The sequence below is a fragment of the Aptenodytes forsteri genome, unplaced genomic scaffold (genome assembly GCF_000699145.1).
Source record: "Aptenodytes forsteri isolate BGI_AS27 unplaced genomic scaffold, ASM69914v1 Scaffold289, whole genome shotgun sequence".
NCBI lineage: Eukaryota > Metazoa > Chordata > Aves > Sphenisciformes > Spheniscidae > Aptenodytes > Aptenodytes forsteri.
This window is the reverse complement of record NW_008795025.1, coordinates 1446348-1460613: the sequence shown is the minus strand read 5'-3', so window position 1 is coordinate 1460613 and position 14266 is coordinate 1446348. Positions and strand designations below refer to the sequence as shown.

The window sequence follows — 14266 nt, the reverse complement described above, 5'->3', positions numbered from 1 at the left end:
CGGGGGGGAGGGAGGGAGGGCAGGGAGCGGAGAGCCCAACAGGGGGTCGTGTGGGAGAGGGGGTCCCGTGAAGCCCCCATGCGGGCGGCGGGAACGGGAGGCCAGCGCAGGCCTGTGGCTTTGCCTTGAGGCCCGTCACCCCGCGGCGCTGTGGGGAGGAGTGGGTAGTGCCCTGGATGTGAGCGCGGCAGGGACGCTGAGCCTGCGGCCTGGGCTCGGTTTTGATGGGGTGACAGCTCGAGGGAGCCTGGTGAGAAGCAGGGAGCAGCCCGCATGGCGGGGTCTCGTCTAGAAGTCATTTTCCCATGAGAAGTGCTCCTGGAAGATGACGAGTGGTGTGTGGCAGCTGCAGAGATTAGCTTTAGGTTTCTCTTTTTTTTCACTCCGCACTAGGCTTTTAGGAAGGTAGTTTTCACCGGTGAATGGAAAGTGTTGCGTGTGCAGAATGTAAGTGTTGTGCTAGGGTTAAGGGTCGTCTGCTCCTCAGCAAGTTGATGCTTGGAAGCAGATGCCTGGCTGGGGAGAGCACTTTCGTTGGGGGGAAGGTGGAGATTGTCCCCTGCAGAATAGTTTCTTGGTAAATGAGGAGACAGCCTTACCGGCATCATGTGCTCTGAGTAGTAGTTGGCTTTCTAAGTGTTACAATTAAAGGCCCCATGTTGACAAAGTAGTATGATAGCTCACTTGGGCTTCCATGTGCCTGCACATGATGAAAACTATGTTGGTAGGGACATCTGAGAGGGTGATGAATACCAACATATCTGAGCTGGGCATGGAATAGTGTGTATCTGGCATGGCTGAAACACCACGCGGTCCTTTCTGGGCAGCCAAACGGAGGTATTGGCTGCAGGACTGACCTGGTGCTTATACACTAGTATACACTAGAACTGACTAGTATACAGTAGAATTGAATCTGTAGAAAATCAAGAAGTTTAGTGGTTCTGTCCTGCTTGAAAATATGGGCTAGCAATTATTTTTGTGGCCTTGTCTCTCAAAAGAGCTGAAGTGTAGATTGCTTCAGGGAGAGCTTGGCTGTAAGGCTCAGAGCATTGTTTTGAGTTTTACTTGCATTTTTCAAAAGACAATGTGTGACGGTAACATCTTCATTCTTAGAAGAAAAACTAATGGGTATTCATTTGTTTTCAGTTTAAGATGGCACCAACTACACTCTTCCCTCTTATGGCTCTGAAACAGGTAAGTGCTGCTTTTGAAATACGGAGTTTAAATTGAGAATTAATGTGTAGGTACACTTAGAGCAACTAGCCTGGAGAACTCTTGTAGCTCAGGAAATTATAGGACCAGTGTTTGTAATCCAGTAATTGCTTGTAGTGTCTCCTCAGGCAGTCCTCATTCTTCTACCAGGAAGAGTCAGGTCTGTCTTTGTACTGGAAAGTGGATGTGAGGCCCCTGTTGTTTCTGAACCACTAATCATGCTATAACCAGACTATGATAGTACTGTAGATGCCTTTTTTCCTTCATTACTGCTGTTTCACTATCCGTAACAATAGTTAGTTTGTTGTTTGGAGAAAAGTGCCTGATGAATGTTTCAAAAAGAACCTGTAACTATCAGGATTGATAACTAAACCGGAGCCTATGATGGTTTCAGTATAAGAGTAGTGGACAGAAGTGATTTCTGAAAACTCGGTGCTGAGGCTTTTTTCTGTGCTTAGTGTCACTGCCAGAGGTATTTCCCTTAGTTCTACAAGTGTCTGAAACTGTTGTATCTATTCCAGACCTGTCACCGAATATGGAGACTTGATGCTACTTCACAAGGTAAAAAATACTTCTAGAAAATTCAGCATAAAAAGTGCTTAGTGTTTGTCTAAACAGTATCTTTTGTTCTAATAACATCAGTAGGCAGACTTTATTCCCTGAGCCAAGTTTTCCCTCTGGTGCCACAATGATGACAGTTATTTGCTACTCTTGACCCAAGAGAATGATGAGCACTTTTACCACCATAACTTCCCTCTGAGGCACAACAACTTAGAATCCACCTTGATGTTTTGACTTCTGAATATACTGTTCATAAGCTTTTTTCTTCCAGGATTTGAATTGTACACTTGCAAGACTTGCAGAAGAAACATCACCTGGTGAGAATTGTGTAGTCTGTGTAGGGGTTTCTTCCATGGAGCTGCTGAAACACTGCTGTGGAAAGGGTGGGATGTGTAAAATGGGAGGTAATTACTTTGGGATTAATTTCCACTCATATGCAGAAACAATTGATCCTTGCTAGTATTCAAAAACTCTTGAATATTTCTTTGTGTTCTGTTTGGAGAACTTAAATTTTTCAAAGCTGTCAGAAGAGGCAATTGTTTGGTACTGTTATTCCAGAGCAGATACAGTGATGATGGCATAGTTCAGCAGAATATCATGTGAAGAAGAATTTTGTCTTTCGCTCCTATCTGATGTATCTAGCTCTTGTGATCTCTTGCTAGGAGGTGTAGGCTTGGCCATGAAGGCTAAGGGAATCTGATTTTTTTTTTCTTTTGTTGCAGGCACTGGGAGATGAAGCTATAAGCATGCAAGGTAAATACAGTTTTGCCTGCATCTGTAAAAACTAAGTTATATCCCTGATGTGTGAAAAGGCTGTGTGTGATGATAGCATAGTTCAGCAGATGACCCATGGTGATCACGCTGTTACTGTCTTTCGCTCCTATCTGATGCAGCCTCCTGTACCTTAGGCTAAGTTTGACAGACAATTCCTGTGGAAAGCTGAGGGTGAAACACTACTTTCTTTTGCTGCATGAATGTGTTTTGAAAATTTGTCTCAGAAGATTAGTAAATGGGCTAACCATTAAAAATTTAGTAGGATAGAGTAGGCTGTGCTTGTGAAATTAAGCACAAATACAGCAGAATAAATTTGCTATTTCAGTAACACAAAATCTTGGTCGATCTGGTGTTAGTGCTCCAAGTTCTGTAAGTGTTCTGTTGCTTTGCAGGCTGCCCTAGACAGAGGATACCTGTGCCTCCAGTGTGAGAAGCTATTTCCCCTGTTACTGATGCTGGTGAAGATGAGGCCTTCTTAATTGAAGGTAATTGAAAAACATTTTTTAGATGGATGCTGCATTTGAGCTTGGGAGTTTGGTTTTGGAGATAAGAGGGTCTGCAAATCCATTTTGTTTCTGGAGAATCTGAAGCAAAGATACTAGTACCCTAACTGTGCCTTCAGATCCCCTAAGCTTCGCAATAAAAGCATTAAGTAATTGTTTTGCATTGTCAAAGATTTCTAGAATGTGGCTGTTAAGACTAAATGCCTTGAATCATGAACATGGCAGTACTATGAATTTAGTATCTGCAATGCTTTTCCCAGTTTAGGCCAACTTACATGTTTACACAAAGTTCATGTCACTGAACTCTGCAATTTAGAGGTTTGCTCCTTTCTGCAATTCCAGCGGTCTCTGGAGTTAAGGAATTATGATCTCAGGGTGTTGGGGAGAGCGCTGGGAGATGGCTTTAGGGCCCTCTTGGGAAAGGGGATGGGAGAGTTGCAGTCTACTGCTGTAGATGATGTTGAATCAGGTCTCTGATCCCAATGAGGATAAAACTTGACTAAATGCTGATACAGTATTTCACTGAAACTATTCTTACACTAAAACTTCCTGCTAGACCCTATCTAATAGCAACTTTTCCTTTGCAGGCTTCCAATGTGTTTCTCATTGTGATGTAAGTACCAACTGTGCAAGTATTGGCATAAAAAAAAAGCCTAGAAATGAAGTATTTAACTGCATGTAAGCTGGGAGGGAGGTGCAAGGGGCCAATGTTGGCTCCTGCTTGCATCTTGTCCAAAAGAGAAGGATGCTTAAGGGGAGAACTGCTGGATGAGGCCCAGCCTTGACAGGCTGGTCTGCTAAACTCTTCACTGGGTGCCTGTGAGCTCCTGAAGTTGCTCTTATAGCACTATCTCTGTATTTGCCCTCTTGTCCATAGCAACCTTAGCCTAAAGCAGATAGCTGTCCAGTGACTGACAATGTGAGCTGCCTGTGTGATGAGATGTGACTACCTTGACTTCAATCATGGAGGTCTGCAATTAGCTCTATCTGACTTCAGGCACCTGACTAGATTTCATCCTTGTGTGCTTGCTTGTGCGCTGTCCTGATGCTTTGCTTTGTTCCAGGGCTGGTGCGGTGGAGCTGTGAAGTGATCCAGTTGGTGGTGCTACCAGCAAAAGTAAGTTGCCAGCAAATGCATATGACTAGTCAGAACTGTGTGATAGGTGATGGGGAAGTTACTAGATGCTGGCCTCTAATTGTGGTGTAGCTGCAGTGTTAAGAAGGTTCCTTGAGGATTTTCTTAGCTCTACCAATAGATCACAGGTTACCAGCAGCCTGCAGGGTTCACTTACCCAAGGTGCTAGGTACTGAATCTCATTCTTTGGTCACAAAGACAGTGATGAGATACAGTGATGATTGTAACAGTAATGGACAAAGGAGTTTCTGGAAGTCATAATGAGGCTCTAGAGTAACATCAGCATTGGACTGAAATTTCATTCTTATGTGTGTATCCTAGATCTGAGAATTTGAGAACTGCTGGATACTTTGTGACAGATGGTTCTTTCTTGGTAAGCTGCTTGCTTCTCAGTTGCCATAAGATTTTTTTAACTACTTGAAAATGTTAACTGCTTTCTGTAATGGAAAAGAAATAGTATGGACCAGTTGAACTATGTAACTGCTATGGACTACTTGAGTTTCTAGTTGATAAGAATGTGTGGTAACCTGGCAGTGCAGAGCTTGTGCTGACCAAAGCCAGTACAATTATTTACTATTTTAACTTTTTGCTGGTTAAATTAAGTAGTGGGCCTTTGCAGGGAGTAGCACTGATCTTCAGTAGTTGAAGTAATGTGATAAATTATTTGTCTCAATGGCTAGATCAGAGCTTTTATGTGATGTGAATGGAGATGTGGTGGGGGGTAAGGTCTGACATACTGAGGTCAGGTCCTCCTCTAAGGAGAAACAAAAGTAACAAAACATTAAGCTTCTCTAAGCATGTACTGTTTGTGATGATTAATTCTAAGCAATGGGAATCTCTCTGAAAGAGGCTGAGGAGGACTCTTGTGCTGAAACAGTACCCGCATTCAAACTAACTCTTGAAGCGCTGCCAAGGAGAGTGTGTTAATAAAATTTCATGTGTTACAGAATGAAGCTTGTGGGGAGTTTGTGTGAGGAACAAGACTAACTTACATCTGAGGTAAGTGTAGAGTACATGGGGTTTAATTACTGGATTATTGTCTTTGTGCTAAATGCCTAGGTAGTGGTGCCTAAAATTAGCCCTATAACAGATCTGATTTGTCTTCCTTTTATTGTATTCTGATTCTCCTGCTCTCAGCTACTGTGGGAATAAACATGATGTGCTTGAAGCAAGAATGCACTTCTATGTAGTTCTGAGTTTGACTTGAAAAGGACGGGCTCTTTCTGAGCAGATACCCTGACAATTCCTGAACTGTAGTCAGTGGTAAACTTTATGTAGAGTTCTGTTTGTATGAACAGAAGATGTGGCCTCAATGACTCTGAAAACTGGGGTTTTATTGCTGGATGTCTTCCCACGATGGAAATATAAAGCAGCTGAATCAGTGGAGACCGCTTGGCCAATACAGTGTTGATAATGTACAGCAGAATGCATGGCAGCAAACAAAACTCCTATCATAACTCATATATGATGTATCTGGCTATTTTGTGAACTGACACTATAACACTACACCCTTGAATTAAAAAAAAACACCAACAACCCTATATGCCGTGGTTGTCACTACTCAGGAATTTTTGTTAATCTTGGTTATGCTGGCTGTACATAAATTTAGGATCAAGTTCTAGATGATTGCTGTACAAACTTGTTTCCTCCAATAGACTGGTTCTCACTTTAAGGATAGGTTTTCAAGATGATTTCTATGGGACTTGCATTTTAGGTATTAAAACTCAATGAATACAACTTTCTGTTGGGGAGAGACAGTATCACAAAGCACGTGATAGCTTTGTACTTTTCCCTGATTCTTCCAATGTTAGTAATTCTGTATTTCCAATTCAGTTGGTATTTGTAAACTTTGTATATCCTATTTGGGTGTTGCAAGTTGAAGTTCTTGTCAGTTGCCAGCTGAAATGCAGCCTCCTTGTAGGTAAAATTAGTTTGGTGAATAAAATTTCATAGATAAATAAACTTGCATGTAGTGATGTCTGTTATTCTGAAACAACTTCTCTCTTCTCAGGAAAGGACTGTGCTGTCTGCAACCTCATTGGGTAAGAGCAGATGAATTCTGTTTAAAAACTTCTGGGAATATTTGTAGCCACTGATGAAACTTGATTCTGCCAAATGAATTACTGTGATATTACAATTTCCGTTCCACTTTTCTCTGAGGTTACAAAGCTGCTGTGGAGCTTTTAGCAGTTGTGCTACTGTGCATGTTAATTGTGTTTTCTTGCTTTTAGGTGAGGAGGCAACTTTGAAACTACTGTATGAAGAACTGAGAAGGTGAGTGTAACTGTAGTAATAATGAAATTTATTTGCTGGAACAAATGATGATAACCTTAGCCTGAACTCTCTCTCTGAACAGAGATGAAAATCTAAGGTCTGAGTTGTTCCCAGCAAGCTTCTTGTGCTGGTTTGGTGCCTTATAATGGTTCTTGTGTCTGTCTTAATAGGTGGAAGATTGCAGAATAATGGGTTACACTTGCATGAACAGCATTAAAAGAGCCAAGTTTTTTTAACAATACTGGTAATGTTTGCCTGATACTGATTGGAACCAATAAAAATTTGTAAACTCTACCTGTTGTTGTGAACTGCTTTCTGACTTGAACAGCTTGCTGTAAAACAGCTCTAGGCTACTTTAGAAAAGTTTCAGATGCTTGATTTAGAGCAGGGACTAAACTAGTTTAAATGCTAGTCCTGCAAGTGTCTTAACTTAGGTGTCAGGTATTGCTAGTGTGCAGACTGCAGTTGACCTGACCAATACCAAGATTTGGACAAAGCTAAATAATTGAAGTAGTAATTAGTGTTTTGTAGGTGAGAGCTAAACACTACTACTTGTGTATTTGCTCCTAAAATTACAGGCCACCAGTAAGTCTGGTATTAATGTTCAGGTACAGATGATGTGCACAGAATAAACATACAGCTTGACACTGTTAACCCTTTTCCACTGGACTCTTAGTCTAATCTGGTCACTGGCATTAGTCTGGAGCAAGACAGCATCCAGCCTCCATGAGGAGAAAAAACAGTTGAGTGGAGAGGTGGGGGATTTAGATAATACTATTTTTAAGAAAAAGTTACTGCTTATGAGGCACTAGGGCCTGCTAAGGTACTGCTGCTTCCCAAAACTCATTAATGGTAGGTTTCTTTGAAAAATTCATTTAACTTCCCCATCTTTCTGTTGTCTCGGGAGTGATCTCAATATGGGAAAAGTCAGCTCTATGGAGAACTCATTCTCCATAACACTTGAGCTATTGCTGTAGCACTTCTAATGAGAAGTAAAACTAGACATCCAAACTGTTCTGCAGGAATATTTTCAGATTATTAGTGTTCCCTAGAACCTTTCAATCTCCCTCCCACTCTAGAAGGTACAATCTACTTGAACTTAAATTACATCTTGTAGAAAGAGTTGAAATGTTTTTAGCCAGAATAGAAAATTAATTAGACATGATTCTGTGTCCATGTGCAAGTTAAATCTCTTCTGCACTAAAGCAAAAGCCATTAGTAAGGTCTGTTTTCATCCAGAGCTGATTAGTAGCCTCTTAATATTCCCCTCCCACCATATTACTTTTTAAAATACCATACTTCATTTTGCCTGTTAAAGAGCTTGAAGGGACTGTCATAGCCTGCAGTATAGAAGAAGTCTTCATGAAATGGTTGGCCTCTGTTTCTTAAGGTTCTGGCCAAGACTTCAGCTTCCTCAGCATATTTCTCTGGGGAGGCAAATCCGCCGAAGGATCTGGTAGAGGTGAAAAGGGAGGAGTTTTTGTTCAGAGTTCAAGCCCCTGCTTTTTATTTTCACAGGAGGAAACTTTAGGCTTGCAAAGCATGCAGTGTTTGAGCACTTCAGATGCAGTTATTAGGTAAAGTATGCAGAACTAGCTGTTGGGAGTGTATGGCTATGTATACTACTTTAAAAGGATTTAAAAAAAATAATTGCAAGTTGCTTGCAATTCTGAGAGCATTAGCTGACACAGATTGTTGCCTGTGGCTTTAATACATGGCAGAGAGGGCAAGTGTAGCTTTAGGTGCTTTTCCTGTAATAAAGAACTGCCAGTGCAGGTTTTGTGGGAGTTTGACTACAAATTGCAGTATAGAAGAAGTCTTCATGAAATGGTTGGCCTCTGTTTCTTAAGGTTCTGGCCAAGACTTCAGCTTCCTCAGCATATTTCTCTGGGGAGGCAAATCCGCCGAAGGATCTGGTAGAGGTGAAAAGGGAGGAGTTTTTGTTCAGAGTTCAAGCCCCTGCTTTTTATTTTCACAGGAGGAAACTTTAGGCTTGCAAAGCATGCAGTGTTTGAGCACTTCAGATGCAGTTATTAGGTAAAGTATGCAGAACTAGCTGTTGGGAGTGTATGGCTATGTATACTACTTTAAAAGGATTTAAAAAAAATAATTGCAAGTTGCTTGCAATTCTGAGAGCATTAGCTGACACAGATTGTTGCCTGTGGCTTTAATACATGGCAGAGAGGGCAAGTGTAGCTTTAGGTGCTTTTCCTGTAATAAAGAACTGCCAGTGCAGGTTTTGTGGGAGTTTGGGACTACAAATAAAGGGGGCTGGAAGAAATAAAGGGGGCTGGAAGAGTGACTTTAGGTGTTCTCTAGGAGGATCCTGTAGGCTGCATTTCTACAAAACCCACTCAGTGCAGTACTCAAGAGTACTGAAAAATCGTTTCAAAACTTGGTCATGTCTCTTTGTTCTTGGTAAGACACCCAAGCATAAGAAAGATTGTCTGACAGAAATTGAGCATTTGGAAATCAAGGTTCTGAATGGCAGGATATATCCACAGTTAAAAAAATCAGCTTTAAGAAACAAGTAGTCCAAACTCTTAATAGATGAACCCCTTTCAGTAGCTACCTTCATTCATCAGCTGTGCTGGTGCTGCTTACCGGACAAAGATGGCTGCTGCCTTCCGCTCTTCAATAAACACATCCAAGTCAGTGGGCTGTGGTGGAGAGTCTTGATGTTCAAACGGCACAAAGAAAGAGATCTTGAAGTCTGTGCAGCCAGATTTTATCAGGCATGTCACTGGCACAGTCATGTCAATTTTCATCTCTAGAGGAGAGGGGGGAAAAAAAAAGTGTGTCTTCTAAGCAGTGCCTGAATGCTGCTGTAAAGGGTCATGCAGGCTTATCCTAAAAGCAGAAACCAAAGCAGCCTCATGGGTATAATGGAGTCACAATGGTGCTGGACCAGGAAAGTAAAGCTGCTTTGTCTTGCAGCTCATCTACTGTCTTGTACTATTCAGCTTCATCTCCCATTTGTGCTTCTTGCAGTTCAAAACTAGCACATCGTACCTTTCTCATTCTTCCCTTGGATGTAGTGGAAGAGTTTCCAGAAGCCCTGGCGCATTGCCGCCTCCTGCGTCTCTCCCCTAATGACTGTGCTGACCCACTTTGCCGTCTCATACTGGCGCAGTTCATAATCCTTTGCCTGAAAGGTAGCAAAAGTCATAGTAACCATGAGATGAATACTACAGATGACATCAATTAACAGCTACTCTTTCCAAATCAGCATGAAAGTATTGTTGCAATCAGATAACACTGGGCAGCCTCTTAGATGCGGACTCAAGGCATACCCCCAACATCAAACGATTTGATGCCTCCCTTGCAAAGCCATGCAGTTCTGGCTTAGGCTGAGCTCCTCAGAGCTTATAAATAGGTGTTCCTCTTCCCCTTTGCAATTTGGTGTTAACAGTGACCATAGTAACACTTCCCAGCTCCTCCACGCTCATCAGACTGAGAATCCCAAATCCACCTTAGCTCTGCAGCACCCTGGCTGCAGAGAGTTCTGTTCCCCTGGCCTTTAGCGGTTACCATCATCTCTGCTGAGTTCCACCGAGGAGACTGCAGGTCCAGGGACAGAAACGTTTGCTTGAAGGATTTGATCATCTTGCCAGAGCTGAAAGGCAGACACAGTTCATTGGCCTCTCCCCAGTCAGTGCAGTGTACACGGGGAAGAAGAAAGCACTAGGGCTTTTCTGCCTAATGTCAAAGAGCTTTTCCTCAGCCTCTGGTCTCCAACCTTTCAGTAACGCTACACTGAGGAGTGACTGGAAAAGTTCAGGCAAGAGACTGGTGCTTTCTAAAAGGCAGTTGTCCCTGAAATTGTGAAAGGCCTGGATTCCACTGCTTATCCCCAATGATTCAACAACGAGGGCTGGAATCCTTTAAGCCCTGGAAGGAACCAACAGAGAACCAAGACCAAGAAGCTACCTCTAGGCTGGTGTGGGAGTGGTCATCTTCCAGGATAAGCTGCCTTCGCTTCTCCATGAAGTGAAGGCAGTTCCTGGCTGCAAAACAGAAGGTTGAGATTCTGTAAGTGGCAGTTGTGTGGAAATCCATAGGTAAAAAGGACTTGAGGAGTTCAGCCAATTTGCTCCTGGATGAAGGTATTGGTGTTGATGGGTACTCTGTTATTGACTGTGCCCATAACTTCATTGGGCCTCATGATAGCTGATGCCTTTCTTAAAGGCCTTTAGCCCCAGAGTCCTGTGGATAGATGAGATTTTCTGTATTTACGAGTATGTAGCTACTCTGCTAGGTAGCCTTCATATCGAAGGAAAAAGCTGAAAACATGAAAATGCTCAACTTCTTCTCACTGTCCCAAAATAAAGCAAGTGAAAATAATAAAAATCACTAGTGAAATAATCACATCTGGTTAAAAGTCTTGAGATTTTAGGAGCCGCCTTTTATGATTGGTGTCTATACCAGGCAGATTGTAGTGCATAACCTACATCCCAAGAAAGTCTCTGCTTTCTATTACATTACTATGTCCTTTGCACTTCACATTGCAAAGACAACACGTAGTTAATTCAGCAATTATCTTGATTCTTAGATCACAGTACATTGTCTTCTCAGAGTATAACTTAATTGCATGTTTCTTGGGTAACAGAACGAACCTTGAGGTTATTTTTCATTTCTCTGCCTCCTCAACTGTTTATAGCTGCCCACACAACAAGAAGCCCCTGCTCTGTCAATTTTGGCTCTACTTTTTTCATGGGCTTTTAGTATTAAAGGTGCACTGATGCAATTCAGAGCATGTCCCACCGCCAGTGGTAAAGTCTTTAAGGTATGCCATCTTTAACATGACATTTGTGAATGGCTATTTTTGTACCATGGCTACTTTTGTAAAATCAAGAACTGCCTTGTGCTACCTGACTACCTTCATATCTGTTTCCATTTTCTTAAGACATGCAGACTACTGTTGAATACTATTAATCCCCTTCTGTACCCTGGTTTAGAGGTGGCTACAAGGAGTTTTCTCTTTGGGATCTATGAGGTTGAAAAGCTTTTATCAAAAAAAAAAACAACCCACACCCAAAAACCCCTGCTGGCACTGGTTTCACTTACAATCCTTAAAATAAGTAGTGCACAGAGCACTCACGTGTTGAGCTTTTTCTAGCAGCTCCTTCAGTTGTCACCCTAGAGCAAGGGAAGATCAGAGAGCCACACAGCAAGAGACTGATGCCAGTGGTTAAAAGCAGGCACTGTCCCCCTCCCTGTCCCAGCCTGAAGATACATCTTCAGCAGTCTTTACCAGAATGACTGGTCACCAGGGACTGCTGCACAGTCCCAAGCTGGACAGTTGTACTCTAATACACTTTTTGTCAATAGTATTTACAAATCATCAAAGCATAACAATAAAGCAGGAATCCAATCATTTTATTGGAAGCAAGTGTGAGCAATTATACTGAAACTTGCTACAGTAATTTATTTTATCCATTGCCATTTCAAAGGCAAAGATGCTGCTTTGCTGTCACTTCACTTTCTATTTCTCCTTGCTACAACTTGATAGAAAACACGTTTCTCCTCTTCATGTGCTCCCTGGGTATGTTAGAAAGCAGAGAAGTAAATGTTCTTCCGTTTCAACACATGCTGTTGTAGTAGCTGCTGTACGAGCTGGCTTGTCTCTGTACTTGCCAATTCCAACCCCTCCCCGACACATTTTTTCTTAACTGCTGGTTAGATCTCTCACAGCTCTGTCTTCTATAACTTTGTGGCCAGTACTGTTGGTGACTGCATGTACAAAATATTTTTGAATTACATAAAACAATGCTTTTGGAGGGGGGAAGACAAACTGAGAAGAATCCTCCAAATATTTACAGTTGAATTAGTTTTCAGATCTACAGGAATGCTTAGCTTTGAGATTTCCATCTTTTCATATAAATATTGCTGTAGGGTGTCTAGGCTTTTTCTGCAGCTGTTAACACATGGGCCAAAGGGACAGAAAGCATAGCAGGCATCTTCACAGGTTACACTGATGCAGTGAGTAATTGTAGCCAGAACATGCCATTCCACAAGCTGCTAATTATATTAAGAAAGCAGAGAAAGTAGACATACTTACGTTTTAAGCTGTCCTTATCCTTCTAGCTATTGCAGTCTATCCTTCTCAGGCTGCACATACTCACAAGATGCTGCGTGTCAGTGTTTATTTTAGTTTCATCAAACTCCGCCCATACCTCAACCCTACTGGAGGGAGATGCCGTTATGAAAACCAGAAGGTTGTAGCCTTGTCCTCCTCTGGGTCTCATTGGAGAGCTCCCACACAAATGCCGAAAGTCCCACCTACTGCCCACCAGGCAACATTGGGTCCAGTGTGTGATCAGGCTCCATAAACAGTTTTGCATCCTTGTGTAACTTCCCCTGGTTTCCATGGCTTTGTGCCTACTTACGTCGGGGTCAGCAGCAGGTTTTTTTGCTCTCAGGAGAAAGAATTTCACATAAATAACGTTCCCCCCAGACTCAGATTACATGAGAGTGATGGTACAGAATGACAGCTTTTCCTTTTTACCCCTGGGGTAAAATGGTAGAAATCTGGCTGTAAACTAAGCTAAGACCATCCTCATGAGATTTCTGCTGGCATGTTATGAAAGACAGACAGTGTTCTATAATGGCTGTCTGTTTTGAGCAGTATTTGAGACTAATTGGCCCCCTTAGCCCTTGGATAGCTGCACAAAGGGGTTATACATAGCTATTGTGAAATTCTGTCCTGCTTACAATACACAAAGTGAAGCTGGACTCTTCATTTAACCAGCTGCAGCTCCAGACATATTTAGGTACCAGCACAATAGGGCAGATTAAACTTCACAGTTTGAGTTCTGAGAACACCTCCCGTGTTTGTTGTGGTTTGTGCAAATTCCTTGCAGCCAAATTCAGCTAAGCTCTCTGGGACATTTGAAATCAATAGCCGAGAATGACTTTTAACAGGAAACACACTTTGCTTGCAGAGAACTTCATCAGGATGCTGTGTGATACACTCCCATTCCGAAAGGGGGAATAAAAAACCCCCAAACCATGCCAAATAGCAATTGTAAACTTATCGCTAAAGCCACAAAGCACTCTAAAGCCACAGAAGTGGGGTGGTGTAAAGAGTGGTTTACTAATGGACCTTATTAGAACATGCTGAGGCCTGAAATACAGAACCAGTTCTCTGCGTGCTTTGTACTTTTATTGTACTGAGTAAACTTTCTCTCAATTTTACCTGCATTCTGCTTGGGTTAAACAGGCTGAGTAAACTTTCTCTCAATTTTACCTGCGTTCTGCTTGGGTTAAAATCAGCAGGACGTTTTGGAGAAGCAGAAGCTGCTACTTTGTGGTCTTTGCTCAGGAGCTACATGCATGCGAAGGCACCTGCTTGTGTAAGGTTAGCTGTTACATTACTCCGTAACCCTAACATTCCTGTCAAGTGTATACTAGTAATTACTTTCTCCAGAGTAGAGAAGGCCACGTAAAAAACTACACCCAGCCACAACAGTTTGGCAAATCTCAACAAATCTACCCCAATCACGAGCACAGAGAAGTATTGCCTTGAAAGCGGGGCAACTTGTAGAAAACACAAGCCCCCTGTGAATTCTCATTTTGTTTCTGAAGCAGAGAGACCCAGAACAAATCCCCAGTCAGTTTGTATGTGTCCAGCTGATGTTTCTGTCCCCGACAAAGAGCTAAGTGTTCCTGGTGGAGTAGCCCAAGGTTGGAGAACAATCATCAGTGTTCTCCCGAGAGGCTGTTTTCCAACACTCTTGTTTTTCACACATAAATTGAGAGAACATGTCAACAGTTGGAAGAGACAGTAGAGCAGGCATGAGGACAT

At 42.3% G+C, this 14266-nt stretch overlaps 1 protein-coding gene and 1 long non-coding RNA gene across 3 annotated transcripts; one reads left to right on the top strand and one right to left on the bottom strand.

Annotated features, from left to right (window-relative positions):
• Nucleotides 1–690: 690 nt before the first annotated feature.
• Nucleotides 691–6998, top strand: LOC103896079. Of its 2 annotated transcripts, XR_657382.2 has the most exons (13): nt 691–837; nt 1147–1194; nt 1734–1773; nt 2045–2090; nt 2496–2526; nt 2940–3032; nt 3638–3663; nt 4115–4167; nt 4507–4558; nt 5133–5184; nt 6197–6227; nt 6417–6459; nt 6630–6998. It is a non-coding gene; the product is annotated as an uncharacterized LOC103896079 (long non-coding RNA). The 2 variants fall into 2 exon arrangements; XR_657383.2 differs by lacking the exon at nt 4507–4558.
• Nucleotides 6999–7653: 655 nt separating this feature from the next.
• LOC103896077 (heme-binding protein 2) lies at nt 7654–12789 on the bottom strand. Its single transcript, XM_019471152.1, is given in 8 exon segments — nt 7654–7912; nt 9064–9229; nt 9472–9607; nt 9991–10075; nt 10210–10226; nt 10911–10932; nt 12577–12659; nt 12661–12789. Coding segments are annotated over 8 exon segments (813 nt in total). The 3' UTR covers nt 7654–7737.
• Nucleotides 12790–14266: the final 1477 nt, after the last annotated feature.